The 21223-nt window shown below is 38.3% G+C and overlaps 1 protein-coding gene across 1 annotated transcript in view; it reads right to left on the reverse strand.

Moving 5' to 3' along the window:
• Nucleotides 1-21223, reverse strand: part of CPNE4 (copine 4) — a 178601-nt gene that overhangs the window by 34651 nt on the left and 122727 nt on the right. The window contains exons 7-10 of the mRNA XM_041407781.1: nucleotides 18772-18870; nucleotides 9761-9847; nucleotides 9118-9177; nucleotides 3593-3726 (exon numbers count right to left, since the gene is read on the reverse strand). Of these exons, the coding sequence (XP_041263715.1) occupies nucleotides 3593-3726; nucleotides 9118-9177; nucleotides 9761-9847; nucleotides 18772-18870 (380 nt within the window). The remainder of the gene's footprint in view (nucleotides 1-3592; nucleotides 3727-9117; nucleotides 9178-9760; nucleotides 9848-18771; nucleotides 18871-21223) is intronic.

Here is a 21223-nt window from a genome sequence, read left to right on the forward strand (position 1 = left end):
CTCCACCAAATGGTGGAGACCAAAACAAATGGATGGCCAAAACCATTGTTCAACCAGAGGTGTTGAAGGTTAGAAGCCCTAAGCCAGCACAGAGAGTTGGGTTTAATCCTACTGCCTTAAGTAAACTTGCTAACTCATTGTGCAAAACAGGTAGAAGGAATATACATGTATATAGTATTGAGCAACTGATTTTTCAAGATCCTGGCTAGGCTGGTATTGCTGGTCAACAGAAACCATTTTATTTGACTTTTGATACAGAGAACTCAATACAGAAATTACTAAGGTAAAACAATAAACATGAAATGATACAGAAGCAGGTCTTTTAATATTAAGCACATCCGAGCTCAATGATTTTTCATAATTTTCCCCTGTTTCTCTATGCTAAAAAAGGTGGACTGGAGTTGCACAATTTCAAGGTAAAATTGTACCAGTGAGGTAGCTTTTAATATAAAAGAAAGCTTCTGAAAATATTTAAACAATTTAAACAGAAATACGTATTTCTCACTTATTACTTCATGAGGTTGTTTTTAAACATTCATGAGTCATTTGTCTTAAAATAAATTCTTCTCCATGAAGCTGTCTGCTTATTTTCAAGTTTTTAATGTGTTTTTCCCTTTCTAGTACTTCTAACTGCATTTTAGAACCTAATTCCTTAAAACTAATGAATATTTCTCCTTCCTTTATGATCCACTGCTGCTGTTGCTTAGCCACTGGTTATATCACTTGCACACTCTATCTTCACTCTTATGAAAAATGTTGTTATAGCCTGAAACAATGCTACCATATAGATAAAGTATTAAGTATTTTGTGCAGGTGAATAGCTCTTCTATTTCCCTTATCATTATCAGATTGGCTTATTCCTACAGGACTGCAGCAATTCTACAATCAGGATAATAAGCAGTGTCTCTCATTCTCTGAATATTGCTGATAAAAGAATGAATCTTATTCTTTCACGCTTAACTATGCAAAACGGCGCCACTCATTTAACTGTTTCAGGAATCTCTGAACCATATGGATAAATGTGCTCTTGGATGAGCAGGGTTTATTCCACTGTACCTAGAGATGTGAGGCAACACTAAATTTGGAGCATTAATTGCTTAAAGATGCATTATGTTAAGCTGATGTGTACAGAAACCTAGATTATGAGAAGATTTGGCTTGATTGATCGAACTAGCTAGAGCTTATAAAAGCAAATTTTGCATTTTGAGTGTATTCTCTCTATGTGTTACTTGCCAATCCAATTCCTCCCAACAAACAAATAAATTTGAATGTTTCCAATGAAGGAAGCATTTTAATTAATAACCATATGGGTTTTTATTTTTACAATTAAAAAAACCCAGTCTGCTTATATAAGTAGCAAAAGCACTTAGAATTCTACAGCTTTGCTATTGGAATGCAAAAAGTATTGCAAACAACAGATTTTACTTTACTCATCTATTCTTTGCTTTGATGCAAATACATTAATCCTGAGACCATTGTAAAATCACTCTATTTTTCTTGGTTTGGATTGAAGTCAGCCAGTTCTGCCTATTTGAGATAATTGATGGGTACCGACTATAAAACTTCACCTAAGAGCACTACTATTGTGTGATCTCATATTCTAATCTTAGTAAATACATGCCCCCAAGCAAACGATGACACTCTGGCTCTAAACAGCCCTTAGGTTTAGCAAGTCTGTTTCTTTTTACATCTGGCTCGTTTTAATCTGGAAACAGATGTCCTGCTCCATTATCTGAAGCACAACTGGACTCACTGGAGCAGTTATGGATCTGTGCCACATTTCAGATTTTTACTGAATTTGTATTTTTTAAGTGTATATACAGAAGGTTTGCTTTGTAGGTTATATTTGCTCAGATATACAAGGGCTTCAACTCAACACAAAAAAGGTCTATACAGAACCTGTAGATCATTTTGTGTGAAGGCTTACTAGCCTCCTAATTTCTTTCCTTCTTTTCAAAAATTTTAAATTCTCTTTTCCAATTTACTGAATTCAAAATGTCTAAGTATAAAGAAAAGGTCCTCACTTGACATTTGGGTCAGAAAGCACTGATCACGTTGAATCAACTTGTCCATGGGAATATATTCATAGTGCCACAGCTTGAGAACATGTACAGGTCAAACTCATGCCCCAAAGGTGACATCTTCATGGGAAAATAACTGGCTTTTGTTCAGCCCTAGATCATAGCTCGTAGACCCTCGGTGGTGCTGATTAGCACCAACAGGCATTTTCTGCAGCACAATAGAACAGAATGATGCTGATGATTTCATTTAAAAAATAACGGACTGGTTTTTTGGTACTGATTGAAATACACTTATTCAGAGAAAAATCCTGATTTGGAGTTAATATTTCCATATAGAAGGGACTGTGCCACATAACTATTTAATTTTCCTAAAAAAACCACAACTTAAGTGATAAAATCAAAAATTCTGTGTGCATAAACCAGCCCATTTTAGTCCTTTCCCTATTTTTTAAAGTTTATTAATGTTCTGAATTACTGCTAGTAATTATTAAATTACTGCATAATCACTGGAGAATTCTCAGCTCACTTACAATAAAATATTAATTTTCTCACACTCTTTGACTAAATCTGACCGTCAAATTCTTACAGGACTCAGAAGAGTATTTTGTCTTTCTTTGAGAAGACATTTCATTACCATGCAAATGGAAGTGCCTCTGAGCAGGCTAGTTGGTATATGCAACAAGTAACATACAAACCATAGTGTGAAGTCACTCCACAATTTATACAGAAAGTTTAACTCAAATTTGACTGGAAACATAATTGTTTTCTTGATATCTGGTATTTACATATGGCAAGGTGGTGGGTGGATATCTATAATATGTGCAAATATTAGAAAGAACAGCCATGTGAGATACTGTGTCAGACCACCAGAGAAAGAACATTTATAGGAAATGCATTTGGTAATTAAATTAATAATGGGCAATTGAATTGATAGAAGCAGGCAGCCTATTTGAAAGCAACAGAAGTACATAATGTAATCAAAGCATACTTGGTCCAATTACTTGCATTTGTTTATTTATTCAAAGGCGTGTTGTGTACTGACACTGCCTTTCAACATTTATTTTAGAAGAGAGTGCAATGTTCAACAGGCCAGGAGAAGACTGAAAAAGACCATGGGTTTACTTCTAAAAATAGACATCATCAATAAGCAGTTCAGGCAACTACAAATTCAGTTTCAAAGTCAATGTCTCAGGAACACTCTTCAGCAGACTAGGGCACAGACTCCCAAGTGTGGCAGAAAGGATGCTGCCAGCATCTGCAAAACTGGCTCCAAGCTGTTAATCTTGAACACATGAACAATCCACCCTAACATGTAATTTTAACATGGGAATACAAACCTGAAACTTAACACACAAATCAGCCAAACAGCCAAGAACTGTGACTTTCTTTGTCATGAAACTAATCTAAACCCAGTGTCACTCTCAAAAGCAGGTTAAGGTAGACAAATCTTTCTGTCATTCTTTGTAAGTGCCTAAACATGGAGCCTCTGCAGCCAGCCACAGGCAGTCATTAATTTCACACTGTGAAAACATTTTCTAAAGACAACTCTGTGATCAAACGTGGTTATTTACCTGTCATAGTCTTGGCAAATCTCCCCAACAGCTACCAAAGCTTTCAGGTACTCGTTGGGCTGATAGGGGTGGATGTAGTGCAGCGAGCAGCTGTTCCTGGGGTCGCCGTTGGATGCAGTGAAATCTATAGCTACCTGGAAAAGAAGAGAAGTCAAAGTGCTGCAGAGCTCCTCTGAGCATAAACACACCTACAGCAACTATATATATCTATATAGTTATGGATATCTATATATCAACTGTATATCTTTACCAGAAATAATCTGCTGCAGCAAAGAGACAGCAGCCTCACAGCAAAGGTCATTTTACAGTGTACTTAATCAAATTGGAATGAGGATTTCACTGGTAAATATATAAAATAAAAATATAAATATATGTAGAAGCAAATGACAGTTTATAAAATAAGAGGTAATAAAACTAAAACTGCATAATTAGGTAAAAAATTACCTGCATTGCTATTCTATGGGGACAATTATGTCCTAATACAAATGAATCAAATTAACTATCTCTAGGTTCTCATACTTAATTAAATTATTCCAGCTCAGGTGACATTCAGGACATAAAAGCTTTGCAGGAAAAATGTCCGTAGAGAGTTACAAGTCCCACTAAAACTATAAATTTGAATTCCAATTAGGGACATTTTTTAGGTATTTTAATCATTACTGTGGCTGTAGTAGTAGTTATTTCTTGTCTGGTATTTTTTCTCTTCAAAACATCTAAGCAGTGAAAATTAACTCTCTCAGTTTCACAGTTGATAGCAGGCTTAAACATGAGTTGCAGGGTAAAAAAGCTTAAATCCTGCACAGATTTTTTGTTGTTGTTTTTGAAAAACCTTAGAGAAGATTGTGGGCAGTAGTCAATGCAAAAGCAAGTATTAATGAGTCATCTTAAAATTAATTTCTCCCTTTTAAAATGCTCTTTACGCGTCTCACTGAAGGTAGGCTTTGGCATGTATCTTCCTTTGTTATGGATCAGAAAGTCCTCTGCTGAATTTGTGATGCTGCTTTATAGGAATTCCTAAGAGGAGCAACAAGAATCCCAAGGGTCTTACAGGGGGAACAAAGCCATTTTTAAAATGTCCATGTATCCAATAACCTATTTCTCTAAAAAACCCATTACACCTGAATATTCAATAGACAAATGGAGCAAGTTCAGATTTCAGTTTTACAGTGTAGCTGAAAGGTAAGGAAGGGTCTTGCTAAAGGCTGTAAAAATAACTCTGAAGGCACAGCTTGCTTTTGCAAATGTTCAGCTTCCCCAGCTGCAGCCTCTGCTTGGCACAAGTAACACTACTTTATGCTGCTTCAAAATGAAAATGGAACATGACATTTTCATGCTTCCTTAAAAAAATTACACAGCCCTTCTGAAACTTACTTTTGTTGCTAAAAAGTTAAAGGGAAATATCATACTAGGTCAACCCAACATGGCTTTCCTCCACTGGTTCTGATTTTTCACCTGTATCTTTCAGCTGAAGAAACTAACCTGTAGTAGGCTTGGAAATCCCTTCTTTGCTCGATCATTGATGAACTCCTGGCACCTCACCACATCCAGTCAGGAGAGAGAAGAGCTTTTTGGCTTGCAAGTAAGGGTAATCTTTCACCTCTGCTTCCTACTCACTGTTCAGGCACTGAAGCACTCAGTTTGTTTTCCACATAGATCTTTTTCTAAAAATGGTATCTGGATTTAACTTGAATAAATCAATGGAGAACCTCTCATGACTTCACTTGTGAGGGCACACAACTGAGAACACTACACATATTTAACTGAGGAAGAAAACAACATTAGTGGTTTGTGAAATCCAAGACAAATCCATGGATGCTTGTATGAACTACCTTAGTTGTGGGAAAATTTTTTGTAAAAAATCTTATTCAAGGTATGCATATTTTCTTAAAAATAAGTATATTTTCTCTGATAATAATTCAACCTTAATCTGATTACAGAAGGCACAAAAATGCCATTGTATGATAGGGAAACAACGAGGATTCCTGTAAAATTGTTTAAAGTAGGTGTTTTTCCTGACAATCCTAAAACACTAAAACACATTAACAAGACTTTAGTGACACCTCGAACAGATCTGGACAAGTTTCCCTTTATGGCTAACTGCTTTGGAAATGAAATCAAGAATGTGGAGTAGGAATAAGGAGTGGGTTTCATAAGCTTGGAAAAAAGCCTGTGGCTAGTGTTTGGGAAAGCAAAAAAACCAACTTCCTAGAACAAGCTTCCTTTTGGAAATGGTCCTTGCAGTAGAGGTCTGCTGATAAGTAAAAAATATCCTAATTTCCTATGATGAAGAATTTATGAATTTTTGTACTTGAATGCAGCATACTTATTGAATCTGATCCAAATCTCTGTTTGACTCCCACAGGGAGGACTTAAAAGAAAGATGACCGCTGTAAATTGCCACGATTGCAAAATAACAATGCTGAGCTCCTTTAGCATTATCCAACAGGACCAAGGTCTTCTGCAAACACATTGGATAAGGATTTGTAAAAATAAGTTAATATATGACAGAAGTTATAGTAATATCACAATTGAGCTTATCTTTTGGGCAGTTAAGTAGGAATCTTTCTTAAGGTACATGTATTTGATTTTATCAGCATATCTTTAAATGTATCAGTTCCAGTGTAGCAGTCATCTTCCCTCAGCTAAATAAGGGCATAACAGGGCAATAACTACACTCAGTACCAGCTTCTTTTTTTATCCTCAGACTTGTAAAAGGTGATTTTCACTACACTCAAAACATCCTACAGAGCTGGGACCTCCTGCTAGATTAGTCAGCAACAAATCAGGCTGCCCAACACTGTGACCTGCCTGAGAGACTATCTGTCTAATATATCTTTCTATTACAGTTCCTTTTATGCATGTTACACATGCTTTCTGCTGTATTTCCTGAAGTGATGAAAATGTCTTCTGACTACAGACCCATTTGCACTGCCAACCTCTGAAGATTTCTTCTGCAGGAGGGTACACTGTCTGATAAGAGATACAGTGTTTGGCAATAAGCTGGGCATAAAAATAGAGGGCTGGAATCAGCACTCTTGATCTCTATAGATGAAAGCCTCTTAATAACTGGTTGTAAAGTGAAGGGAAAGTTTACTTTCATTTTTCAGAGATGTTCTATCTAACTACAAACCATGTTTCTACAATCAAGATACAAAGTATCCCAAGAACAAACAGCATGATGTTACCAAGGCTTCCATTAGTGCCTTAAATTAGCAGGTACATCACTCTACAGCTTTTTGTTATCTAATGTGCACCTGGCATCCCAGTTTCCCTCCCTCAGCAAGTGCCTTTTCAAATCAAAGTTGTATCATACTGCCTGTACACAGCATGAGATCAACAGAAACGTTGTTAATATCAGGACAGTGACATATGAGGAGAGTTTCAAACAATCCCAAATCTACTACAGTTGGAAAAAATGGAAATCTGGGAAAGTCCAAGGAATAGGCCTCCTCTGTTTCAGTGGTCTGAATTAATCAGATTAGGACTATGTGAAGAGGAGATTATATGATGCATGCAGAAAGCAAGGGAGAATGGAATATGTCCCCAGCAGGCTGCACCCTTTTCTTTCAGTGACCACTGGAGAATTCATTTTGGAAAATAACAACACATCTCACAACCAGTCTGTGCTGAGGACTGCTGGAAGAAGAGTGGAAGAAAATACGTGAAGAGCAAGTTTGTGACAATGTTGAGTTAGAACCACTGGGCTATGCATGCAGACAGCTAAAGGTACAGAGATGTCACAGTGGCTTACCCTGGGTCCCTGCAGGTTGAAAATTGATAGTGATGTGCTTACACAATACTGTGGATTTCCCATTAAGGGCAACAGTATTTCAGGGATCTCTGTGGCTGACAGCATAACAAATCTTCCATTTCCTTTATGTCCTCGCTGGCCATCCTTGAAGATGAGCTTACTTATGCTTTCTATTACCAATTGTTTGTTTCATTTTAGTAAAATGAAATACAGTAAAACACAGTAGAAGCCACTATCCACTTTAAACCATTTGCCTTATCACTTTCAAACTTGTATTTTGCAGCCTACTAATAGGAAACCTGTGACAAGTAAATAAAAGGCAAGCAAATTGCCATAACCCTTCCTTGCACTAAGAACTTGCTCTTCCATTGGAAAACAGTTATGACGAATCGGAGTTTGAAAAGCTGTAACTTATTATGTAAATCCCTAGATACTTTCTAATGGTGGCAGTGCTCCTGTTCTTGAGCTGGAGTTGTGGGAAATGCATATTAACTGGTCTTTGCATGTGCCTAACCACATGCCCTTGTTAGAAAAGGCTTTCAAATATAACATGAAGGCATTAATGTCTTTCTGATAGTGGCCTTGAATACATTTGATAATTGAGTTCTTCCAGTCATATTTTGGGGGGAGAGGGGGGGAATGTCAGAAAAGATAAATTAAAGGGGTTTCCAGAGACTGGGAAGTTTCAGACTCGAAGGAGAAATGTGCATTGCTGGTACGTGGGGATAAAAGAAAAAGTAGCCACGTAAGGCAGAGAAGTAATTACACAGTATGCTTTACATGAGAGAAGACAATTATAAAGATCTTTGTCCTGCAGAAAATATTTTCTCCAAAACCAAAACAGAGTCCTCAGTTCTGGGTGTTATCCAATGAGTCTGTGACGAGTATGGACAAAGTCCATGTTTAACACTTCAAAAAGCTGATCTATACACAAGAAGACGATCCATTACTGTAGCTGCTGCTAGAACTTTCTGGTACAATTAAAAACACCTTTCTTTTTTTATCAAATCTTTTTGGAAAATGAAGGCTTGTCTAGAAAATGTGAAATGGAACATATCAGTAGCATCCAGTGTCTGCTACTTTATATGTGGGAGCAGAAATAGGGCAGGATGCTACAGGAAAAGAAAAGATCTTTAGAAGCAGAATATTACATTTGTGCATTTGATTTTAGCCCTTAAGCTGGCATAAATTAGAAATCACAGAAACCAGATTGGAACTGAGCCACAATCCGTATTCCTATGCTATGGGAAAACTGATATATCATATTACATTATATTAAGTATATTAATTTTTAGATACATGATACAAAAAAAGAACAAACCCACACACCATTAAATGTTTCTAAATTTATTAACTGGAAATACAAAAAATTGTATTTCTATTTATGAAGAGGCCTGCAAATCCTTTTACACCCTGTTCCTTGAACTGAATAGTTTCTGAGTACACACTAAATTAGAACTGTGTCCCCCGTAGTGCCATCTTACTTGGTAGCTATGGCTGAGATATGAAACACCATTTACCCCAGGCTGACAGAGAGCAATCCTTGGCTGGATCTCTCTGTGTGTGACTTTCAGTATGGCACCATTTCAGGGAAACAACTTGCTTTAACAGAGGACTCATTCTGGAAAGAGAATGAGTCCTTAATACATTTTGCAAGAAGAACTTAATAATTTACCAAGGAATGGCATGTAAGAATCATTTCTCTGAAAGTAATGAATTGGTATCTAAGGGGATTCCTTTTCTTCAAAACAAGTTAGAGAAGTAAGACACTTACTGTAAACTGTATTTGGCAGCCTCCCATGATATAATCTAAGAAAGAATGCATCTTGTGTATCTGCAGACAAGAAAGCAAGACATTCAACTTAGCTGTGTACTGATAAAACATAGGAGAACTGCCTGAAAAAAAAAATAAATTGGAAGGGGGAGAGAGACCAACTGAAAATAAGGTAAAGGAAGAATCATCAAATACAGTTTGAGACAAAAACAAAACTATATATAAACACACAAAAAAAAAAAAATCAAAATTCTAAACTTACAGAAAGGAAAACAAAAAAGTAGAACCAACATCTCTGTGGGAAGTCAGAGAAAATTTTGCTGTTTGTTTAGGAAAAGGAGGGCAATGCTGTAGATATAATGGAAGGATACACAAGGGATACACACACAGTTGGAGAGTATTTAGGTCTTAGAGTTTAGTATTGTCTTTTCCATTGTACAAGAGCAGAGATAGGGCAAGAGAAATGAAATGAAAGTTGAGGACAGTCAACTTGATTTTGAGATTCAAGTCCTTGCCTTTACTTTTTGTAGGGAACAGTTTCCTTTGCTATTCTACAGGCAGTTCCACTTTGTTCCAAGCACCATTAAAATATATCCCTGAGAGCTTAATAAAGAAACAGACAAAGAGCAAAACATATATTTACCTTGCACTGGTTAAGGATGACAATGCCTGAGTTCTTGTAGTTCTTCTTCTTTGCTTTGTACTTGGGGTTAATGCATTCCCATTGTACCTGTGAAAAAAATAGCAGTCATTCTCTGCAGGAAAATTTTAGGTACAGATTGAATAATTAACAAAAACTGCACTGCCCAATTTCCATAGTTGACTAAATCATTACAGATAATGGTACACAGAGAGGAAAAAAAATGAAAACTGTTAACTATGCAGAGAATAGTTAATAGAAAAAGGCTCAGGGCAAACATCAGTCTTTGAACATATACATGTGGACATGGCACTGAGGGAGACATCCAGATTAATCTGTTGTCATCTTCCAGTCTCGTAGTTTGAGGTGTTACATAAGCAAGATTGAGGATCTTCTGAGAGGACAAAAAAAAGAAGGAACTTAATACAAATGAGAATACTGGAGAGAGTAACCTGATGCATTGTATTAACTACAAAACTGTTATCACAATTACACTGCGTTTTGTATTAAACTCATGATTATAAAAATTCTGGTCAGCAATCATCTCACTTTCTCCTTTATGTCTGATAGCAAAATAAAAAGTGAATCAGGAAAATATTCACAAAGATGCAGCTAACTAATGATACATTTGAAATTTATCCCTAAGAAGACAGTAAAATACCTTTTTTATTTTTTTCATAGTTTTATTTACAAACAGTCGATTTTACAGCACAACAGTCCTACCTTGTTACTGAAATACATCTCCTTGTTCTTATAACATCTCCCAGTTTCTTAGCCATTTCCACTTGAAATGCCTTCCTCTGGTTTCAGGCAGAGTGATAAGGCCAAGCTTTCAGACCCTCACCTCTAACATTTACAGTGTTATTCATGCCTTTTACTGCAGGAGTAAGATGTACATTTGTACATGCAAGTGCCTATTGGCATTTGTAGATACAGATTTTTATCTCTAATGTGCTGTTAATGTGGAAAATGACATGACTATTTCCCTGCAGGGAGCTGTTTTCAAGTGTGGAGACAAGATAGGTGATGCTGGGTAACAGAAAGAAATACTATTCCAAAAAGAACCAGAACGATCTATTATCTAAAAATCTCTATTATGACATTTTGAAATGAAACATGTCTTAAGTGTTACAGTGTTTTGCCTACAATGAAAACCTGCCTAAGTGTTACAATACTTTGTCAACAGTGAGGTACATATGTGACATATTCTAGCAAAGTGTTGGAGCACCAAAAACTATTTTTACTTTGTGCTCAGCCCCAGAAATTTCATCAACTTCAAACCACTGTCTAACAGCAATTATTTGAATGTCTCTGAAGTATTCCAGACATAGAGATTTTGTAAAACATCAAAAAAAGGGAAGGCAAAACATATGGCTTTGGAGCCATTTCTGCACAGGGGAGGAGAGGTATCTTCATCACTGTGAAATGGAGACAGGTGACAGAGTGAAGAATAGGAAAAGACAAAAAAACAGTTCCAACTGCAGGAAGCACATCTGCTTGCTCTCCCAGCTAGCCTACAGCTCAGTTATTTGTCTTGTGAAACAAATTTTCCAACTGAGAAGACGGGCAGGTACTGGCCCTCATGTTCAGGGGAAATCCTCCGTAAATGTTTTTTCTCTACTCAAGAGAAGCAGTCAGGCTCAAGAAATAAAATCCCTTCTCTCTCAGCGAAGAGAGTGGCCTGTAACACAACACTGGAGTGCAATAAGCTCATATTTGGGTCTGAAAGCAAGGCAAAAGCACTGCTTAATCTTGATAGGTTGCTGTCAGGCAAAATGGTTTAACACACAGTAGTCTGCACACTTACTCGAAGCATTTCTACAGAGAAATCATACTGTCTGTATTTCATAGATAAACTGTAGTATATCAAGTAGAAAGAAAAAAATAGCAGACAGGATTTGCATTCCTCCCTTTGACACTGAAGTACACTGGAGAGGTGTAGTAGCTTTCCCCTGAACATCCAAGGTGAACTTCAATTCTAGCATCCTCCAACATGAATATTTTTTCAATGTGCATATTTAAATAAGCCCTGACCTATATGAAGCCATATACTATGCATATAATTTCTCTTCTTAGGAAAAGGATTATTTAAGCCTGAAAAAAAAAAAATTTCCACGGTATTTTTATGGAAGAGGTTTATAATAAATAAGGACCAAAGTGGCATAGAACAGAACTTCAAAAGAGAAAAAAAATCTCAGGCTCCCTTTGCTAACTGTAAAATGTAACTGTGAATGTTCATCTACTTTGCAAAGCATTTTAAGATGTATGGATAACAATTCTCAGTAACTACCTAAAGCTCATTAAAATATTCTATGTGCAAGTCACTAACATTATTGGTTTATGTGGATAATACAGCAAAGGATAGAACAGACTAGAAAATTTACACAAAGTAGGAAAACAAAAGGAAAGAACAATTGTGCACTTATTAAATCTATTGATGATAGTATAACGAAGGGAAGGGAATAAGAGAGGTGAGAGAAGACATTTCCCAGTTCATAGGCTTAAAAAAGCCAGCAAGATTGTTTTACACAAAGCTCAGTCTTCACTTACCCACCAAGATCCAGGTCTGGATCCTTGGCAATTCCCACAGTTGAAGCTAAAGATGTAACAAGCATCATTTGAAGGAAATTCCCCATGCAGGTCTTACTGTTTATCCAGCTTTTATAATGAGAACAGAGTTCAAAATACAGCTCTAAGCAGGTAAGTAATAACAAGAAACAATTCTCAAATATTTTGCTTGCACTGTTGAGGCCAACCTCAATTTCCAGTCTGTTCCTACATTCCCAGTATTGATTTGGTATCTGACATTGTTTTTTATTGATCCATTTTTGCTCTTAAATTAACTTTTCAGTTGAGAGGAAACTAATGCAATAGTCTGCAATCTGACAGTAATGGTAAACATTGTGAAGTTTGGCTTCGTCATCCTGAAAGTCACTTAGCATTTCCTCCAAATGCCTGACAGCTCTGGGCTGTGCAAGCTCTTTCCCTATCGAACAACACAGAAAATTTGAAAGAGAAAGCAAGCTGGTTTTAAACTACCTACGGTTAATTTAAGTAATGTTGCAAATGCTGGTAATGGACTCCCAAGACTATACTGTGCTGGTGTTTGTTTTATACACTTAAATTTAAACCACTGTGTGGAGAATTCATGAACAAACTCCATTCAGCTATTCTTCAACGAGAGTCACTGAACTAATGCTGACACTTGGAAGATCCCAATCCTCTTGTGCCTGTGATGAGGAGACACAGACCCACCCCTAAGTGGGAGATGTTACTCTGCACTGAAGGATACTGTCTTTCCAAACACCCTTACTCCTTCTCTTAAAAAACCTTCAGAAGAGAGAGAAAAGCAAACAATGCAACCACTTATGCCACACACCAGCAAAGGGATGTGGAGCTGACTGAATGAAGACAACCATTGTAGAAGCAAAATTTGGACAATATGTGGCAGAAGCTATTCAGAGAAAGGACTGAAGGTGTCAGGAGTGTTTCATGTTCCCCAAGGCCAGACAAATGACAGCAGATGCTTTCTCTGGGACAGTGCTAGCACACCAGGACATTGGGTAGGCCTGATCAGGAAAGGGCTAGTGATCTTTCATTGCTTGTTGTACGCTTGTGGCATAGCTTGTGTTAGCAGTAGAATGCTCTCTTGCCTCCCCTGCACTTGGTTTAGCTCCTCTTCCTTCCTGTTCAGCTGCGGCAATGAATTGCACAATTTGTGAATGACAAAGGAGGCACTGCAGTCTAATGGATGGTTCAAAACCCCCAGTCGATAGCAGGCAGCATTATATCCTGCACTGTCTCTTTCTGATGCCTCAAGAAAAACAAACCACTTTTGTGTGAACTGAGTCTCCTCCCACATGGAAGGCTGCTTGATTCCTGCCATCCCTCTAGGCAAGAGCACAGGATAGTTTTGTGGCTTTTTTGTATTCCTGTCCCAGAAATACATCCACCAAGAGAGAAGAGCTGCCTTTAATCATTCTCAGAGATTTTCTCTGGAAACTTGCCCCCGGGGAACGAAGTGGAAATTAAAGCATTTCTTGTTTCCCCAGACAAGCCCCCAGCATCCCCTGTGCTTCCGAGGCTCTACCAATGGTTGCCTCTGCACAGGGATTGGGCAGGTGCCTGCTCTGACTGCCCTCTACTGCCATGTCTGGGGCCAGGAGCAGCTGCTGGTGTTGAAGACAGTCCTGGGTGAACTGGGCTGTCTCCTGATAAAACTGGAATTGTCCTTAGGTGTCAATAACACATTGGCCCATTACCAAGAGCTTAAAGGTCTCACCGTGCAGAGTCATCTGAAGAGCTACCAGATGGAAAAGCCCTCCCTAATAACACCCTGAACTTGTGGGAATGTCAGGGGAGAAGAGAAGTACAGCAGGGTTTCTTCCTCCTCTTTCCTTTTGTGTGTGTGCAAATGCACACGTGTCCATTTTTATGTAATACAGGAACAGATTTTTCCCTTACATAACTCCTGTGCTGCATGGGAATCCAGGTGATTTCTCTGACTTTTTTCCTCTCAAATCCCTCTGGCTTTATTGCCTTGATTAAAAAAACCCAAAAAAGTTTTTTTTTTTTTTTCTCATTAGTAGAGGATTCTTCCTTTCAACTATGATAAGCTTTAATAGCATTTACATTTATGTAATCTCAACCTTCTTCTTGTCCTGTTTAAATATGTTTTATGGATAAATATTAGCACACCTTAGAAACTGCCACTGTACACACATATTAAAAACATATATTATATGTATTCTTGGAAGAATCTTAAGACACAATAAACTCAGAGTATTTATTAGTATTTAACTTTAAAAGGTAAGGATAGAGTTATTCTTACTGTGGTTTTTTTTTTTTTTTTGTGTCAAGATTCTGGTGAAAGAGTAAATAATAAAGTTTGGAATGGTGGAAAGTGTTAATAGAAGATCTAGAAACCACCGATTTACACATTGGAAAAGATCTCTAAGATCATTGAGTCCAACTGTTAAGCCAGCACCACCAATTTCACCATTAAATCATGGTTCATACAAGGGCTGCTTAAGATATGCACTTAAGCAAGTGGAACAAAAGGATGTCTTTGTGCCATTTTCTATTGGTGGTCAGTATGAAAACAGGCTAGGTGTCAGAACATAACAGTCTATGACCATAAGGTAATTGTTATGGAAGAGAAACACATAAAGTTATTATCCTGCGGTTGTTCATGATCAGAAAGTCTCCTTAAAACAGAAAACCAGCAAGTTTTCTCAGAATTCAGTCCTCTCAGTCATGGAGAAGCACTTAACACTCTGAAGGAGTCGTAATTCAGTATTTTCAAATCTCACCCAAGACATACCAGGTTCAGAAAGGAAATTCATAAACAACTTATGCCACTTCTGATCAAAACAAGTGATCTCATTCAGGTAAGGAATTTTCTCTTCTTTTCACACAATACTGCTTCAACCACTCAGAATATACCAGTGCTATCTAAAGGATGCCTGGTCTCAGACACACTTTTCTGAGAAATCTCACAGCCAAGGCAAGCCAGTTAGCTCATCTGTGTCTGACACTCAAAACTTGGGATAATCAGTACACAGCCCAGGGATGGAACAGTCTTAGAAGCACCACTGGCTTCTGTAAGTAAGCAGGTGAACCTGCTTACTTACAGGAGATGGATTCATTCTGTCCATCTCAAGCGGTTCCGTAGCAGTTGATAGATTGGCTACAAGACAAAAATATCTTTACTTTTAGAGGGGGAGGTTAAAGAATGGGTCAGAATGCTCTGTGCTTTCTGAAGACGAACTATGTACTTAAAACGCAACTTCAACATCATTGTCAGCTCCTCCAGAGATGAGGTGAGCTGGTGAAATTGTGAGAAGCACTAGCGGCTCACAGATACCACACAGTCCATGCTGCTCACCAGCACGAACTGTGGTACTCCTACTCTCACTGCTTAATGCATCTATGACAACTTGTGCTGCTGATTCCAGCAATACAGGCATTGCTGATGGGCAGAGAGGGAGATCTGTGCCACTGCTGTAGCAGTCCTTCAAAAACCACACAGATTTGCAGTTTAAGCTTAATCGAAGTTCTTGAATCCCCTATCAATGATGAATGTTCCTTCCAATTCTCTCCAGTTTTCTGAGAAAGTGAAAAACCCTGGCTGACAATCACTAGGGCGTTTTGATTATCTTTTGACAGAACTATAGCAATGTACTGTAGCTGGCTGTAAAGTCTATTGCACAAAAGAAAATATAACCAGAACAAGAAGCTTCACTGCATCTTCTTAGCAACTCAAATAGGGACGCCAGACCTGAGCTCTACTCTTTACTCTGGCTTCCACAGCATATGAGATGAAGTTCCAGGCTTTGGCCCTCATCTTCAACACTTGATACTCATGTTGTGATGCAATGTGAAAGAATGTTAACACCAGGGGCTGTAGGATGTAGTTTTAGTCCTCTGACTGAAAGGAGTACTACATGGAAAACAATATTTTCTGGTCTGAGGCTATGAAAGGGTCTCTTCTAGGAACAAAGAACTATGTTTAACCTACTCATCTCCCCACCCACATATAATTACATTTCTCTGATATGGCCTTCCTTATCAGACATAGCTAGCAACACATCTACTTGAAGGCGAAACACCTTCCTTCTATATCATTTCCTCAAGGTTCACTGTAACCTCTTTATTCAAAGTAAACACTCCACTGTGCATGCTTTTTCTTTAGGGAGGCTAAAACTAAAGAAAAACTGGACAACTGCTTGTGCAACTCTACTTAATGTTGCACAAAGGATGTTAACATAAACTATGCACTAAGATGTTTTTATGGGGTCCACAGACAATGGCATATATTGCCTTTAGCAGCAATAGTTCTTTCTGCAGAATAGAGAAAAATGAGATAGGATGAGGGAGAGACAGTGAGAGAGTGAAAGGGAAATTTAATTCTGGCTCCAGCCAAGTGACATGGCTTCCCACACAAGTGACCTCTCCTGTACGTAAGGGGATCACAGTATTGTTTTCCATAAGTACATCATCTCCACCAGGACCTGCTCAAGCTCCTACTGCTTGTTCTTGTCTATCTTGCTATTAGTGCTCACCAAACCCTGATTTCATCAGGGGCAAGAACCATCTAGAATGTGCATTTATATTTTTGGACCACTATTTATCAGCCATTTAAATGACTAATGCTTACTATCTTATCCACTCAATCTTGTTTTCCTCTAGAATAGGCTACAAAACAAGGATTAGAAAAGAGGAGAAAGGAAACTGATTCCCACCTTGGTGGTAACTGTGTCCCATGAGAATTAGTTATACCAACAGCAGGGTTTTGCAGGTGCAAGCCCACAGAATAACTTCACAGCCACAAGAGAATGAGAGGAGCAGGGAAGAAAAAAAGGCACAATTCCTAGGGCATGTGGAGGAAGTTTGCAAGTAAAAGGCTACAGGTGAAAGACAACCTGCAGAAATAGCAAATGGCAGGCCCATAGCAAGAGTAAGATTCAGGCACTTAAACCACAGGGCAAAATTAAAACATTTTGGGACAGCACTTTGACAGTGCAGTGACAACCTAGAACAAGAGCTGACAAATGGCTGCATTAACTTCTTATGCCTCTGAAAGAGTAATCATCCTTTTTGCTAGCTGAAGATGAAAAAAAACATACTATTTCTCCATCACAATAAATCTTTTATCCTGCAGAGCCATTCCTGGCATTCTGGACTGCAAGGCTCTTGTTTTGGCCAACAAGCTGTCTCCTGGGAAGGACCATGATGTGGTTTTAAGACACTTACATTCAAAATACACACCCTTTACCACTCTCACACAGGTATTTAGGTACCTGAGACACAGGTACTTGAGACACAGGTATTTGTATACAAATTTGGAGTGTTGTCACATCACTGGCCTTGTTAATGTTATTCATTCTGGGATTTGTTTGCCTCCTTATTTCCACACAAATTTTGCTTGATAAAAGTTTTGATCCTCTGACTTGATTTGAGAGAGCAAGCAAGGTTTCATTTACACTCAGGTTGTGTTCAGAAGTTATTTATGATGGATTAATATATGGCTGATGCATACCAGCAGTATTTTACACACATGAGCAGCATTTGCCAAACTTTAGTGTATTCTAAGAACTTCAACAGAAAATATCGAGAAGAGCCATAAATGTTTCTTGACCTATGGCATAGACTGACTGCTTACCACTTATCAAACACCTTCTGACTCTCTGTTAGATTTTTACTAACACATTATAAACAGAACCTTAATAAAAATCCCAGATAAAGCTTATTACGCATTTGTGTTTGGGGCTGAGATCGCAACAACAGTGGAACAATGAATACAAATTATCTGCAGGATCAACGTTTTTAACTCCCACTCAGAGAATTTATCAAAACTAACACCTTTAGAAGTAAGTAATAATAGAAAATGACAATTTCTGGAATTAGATATGCCAAATCACTTATCATATTAAATAATTACTATCAACTGCAATTTGAAAAGATCAGGCTGACATAAAAAAGTGAAATTATTGATAAGCTAAAAATTTAATTTTCCCTTAGGGCTGTAAATCATGAAATACTTAGAAAACCGATTAGTTTCATCATGTTGGGCTCTAGTTAAAGCTGGCAGCAATGAATGCAGCACATGAGAAATGGAGAAAGATGGAGAATGACCCTCACCCAATAGAGGCCTTTAGGCCAGCAGGGAAATGCTTTGAGTAGCCAGAATGGGCATCTGCTTTGCAGCACAGCACCTCATGGAAACCATGTGCTTGGGCTCAAAGGAAATAAATCTTAGCAGAAAGAAATGCCTGTGGAATGGGAGCTAGGAAAAAACCTTAAATATTTCAGGCATGAATGTACAGGAGCAAATGATCTTTTACATTTTCAGATTACTGCGTCCAGGTAACAGTAAAACCTGTGGGAGAGATCAACACAACTAAATTCTGGGAAACGATGAGGCAGTGCCACCTGTTTTATGACAGGATTGTCTGGGGAACACTGCTCTACAAAGATTACATATTGAGATTGCTCAGGTGGTTTCCACTTACCTGTCTTCCCTCCATAGCTCCTCGCATTTCCTTGAAAGTCGAGCTAAATTCTCCAATGAAGTCATGCTTTCCATTGGAATCCCAGTCCCAAACTATGCACTGGGGAGACAAAGGGGAAAAGAACAAACCAGCACATTCTTCTTCAGGCAGAAAAGAGATTTGATTGAAAAACTCTGCAGGAGAAATTATGATGCACACTGGGTAGAGTGTTTTATCTAAAACAAAATCACAAAACAATAAAATCCTATTCGTGTTCTGATCAAAATAAAATGGCAAGTGGAATCTCAACACAGCTTGCTGCTGATAGTTCTGTGTTATGGAGTTTGCCTAATGAAGCATGTATTTCAGAAGGAAAGGATTTCTTGTCTGCATCATTTTGCTAGGTGTGAAAATACAGGATTATGTGTATTTGCATATTCATGGTCAAATGGTGTCCTGACTTACCTTGTTGATGTACTTTACAAATACAAATTAATATTCAAAACCCTGTTTGCCTTGGGCAAATATTACATTTCTCATTTTTACAGTCAGTGAAGGTGAGACAATAGTTACAGACATCATTTTTTGAAATGGCTTTGAAATTATACATATCAGTGTTTGGTGCCCATATCTTGGCTGTTTCCCAGCGTTGCTCAACAGTGACTATTCAAACCAAATCTCACTGGTAGTCTTGCCTAAATTCATGCATAAAGATGAATATCTCAATGAGTTTAGCATTGAGAATTTAATTTTACAGATTTTTCCAAATACAACTCAGCTAGCCAAGACAGAAGCACATAGCAGTAACTACATGCTTTGCTAAATTGTAATTTTAAAACTGCTCCAAGGACAACAAAGGGGCTCACAGCTTTAAAGAACAAAATCCCAAACTCAGCCTTATGTTCTCTCTAGATGAACGTCACATACATTGACTGAATCAGGAGGCCTTTACTGAAAATGTCCTGCTAAAAATATATATTTTAGGGTTTTTTAAAAGCAGAAATGTGTTATCTGCCCTGTCACATGAATAGCACACTGTTATAGCACTATCAGATGGTTCTGAGGGTAGCAACAGACAGTTTTATCTGCCTTCTTTCTCTCAACAAGGCTCAGTGCTTTTGACCCAGCATTGGTGGTCAGACAACACAAGAGGAAGAGCAAAGTTTGCTCCTCAAAGACTCCTCAAGCCAATTGAAGTTAGCTTGGTCCAAAGGGGCACTGAGTTCACTCAGAAGGAAACAGAAATCATTGGATGTCCACTGGATTTTGAGTTTTAAATATTTCCAAAGAACCACTTTACTGAAACAGACTTCCCTGTCCACCAGTTATGCTTTCTAATCAGACTGAATAATCCAGTCAAAGCTGGTAGGTGGATGTGAGTGTCTGTCCGAAATTTCCCTCATTCTTTGCCTCTCATTCATCATGAAAGTCGAGACCACCGGGGAAAGGAAAAGAAATCCGGGTCCGACTGGTCCACCAAGCCAAACTATTGTGTACAGGTGTGTTTGCTCAACCCATGGAACACTGCACCTGGGAAGGGGCAGTGTGCTCTCCTTTGCCTGCTGGTCCTGGAATTTCTCCAACCTCCTGATTTGGCTGGACTTTCCCTCTGGAATGACCTTCTTGGTGGTCACCACTAAAGGACCCTCCATTCCCCTTCATCGTACCACTGTGACAGATGGACTGAGATGGAAGAAGATTCTCCCATCAAGGACTGAGACATGTGACCCCTACATAGAAAAGCCCCCTCTTTTCTCTAAAAGACTGAGACTGAAATCCCTACCGTAGGGTGGGGGAAGGCATGTGTGGGGAAGGCCAGGTAACCAAAGCAAATTTGCAAGCGACCACTGGACCGAGAAGACAATGGTTCTTGCCTACTGCTGATGACCTTTTGTACCCTTTTCAATAGACTATTTTGAAATGTGTCCCCCTCCCCCAATCAAAAAAGACAATAAAAGAGGTTAGACCTGATTGGTACCCTTGAGATCTCCCGTGACGTGAAGACGGCAAGCTCCGTCGACTGGACTTCAAAGGATCCCATGTCTGGTAGCTATATACCTCCTTTCTTTTCCTCCCCTCTTTTTTCCTTACTCTTTCCCTTCTCTTCATTCCCCTTCTCCTTAACACATTTTGTTGTGATTATTCAATAAAAGTACATTTGTTTTCATTTTTACTGCAAAACCCCCTTATCGTGTCTGTTTTTGCACCCTGAGATCAGTGAAAAGAACCTTCACGAATCTTGTCCTTAGGACGGATCGTGTCAGTGGACAATCCCTTTTGAGGGTGTGGGAAAGACTCTAAAAAGCTTGAGGTTTGGACCATTCTATCACCCTCCATTTTAACTGCCTTTTTTTTTTTTTTTTTTTTTTTTTTTTATAATTCAGGAATCCCAGACTAGAGGAAGATGTCCAGATCGAAATGTGAAAATATTTTACTCTAAGACTTGGAGATACTTTTTTTAGCAGCTTTTACA

The sequence above is a fragment of the Onychostruthus taczanowskii genome, unplaced genomic scaffold (assembly GCF_017590055.1).
Source record: "Onychostruthus taczanowskii isolate IOZ18803 unplaced genomic scaffold, ASM1759005v1 scaffold28, whole genome shotgun sequence".
In the NCBI taxonomy this organism is placed as follows: Eukaryota; Metazoa; Chordata; class Aves; order Passeriformes; family Passeridae; genus Onychostruthus; species Onychostruthus taczanowskii.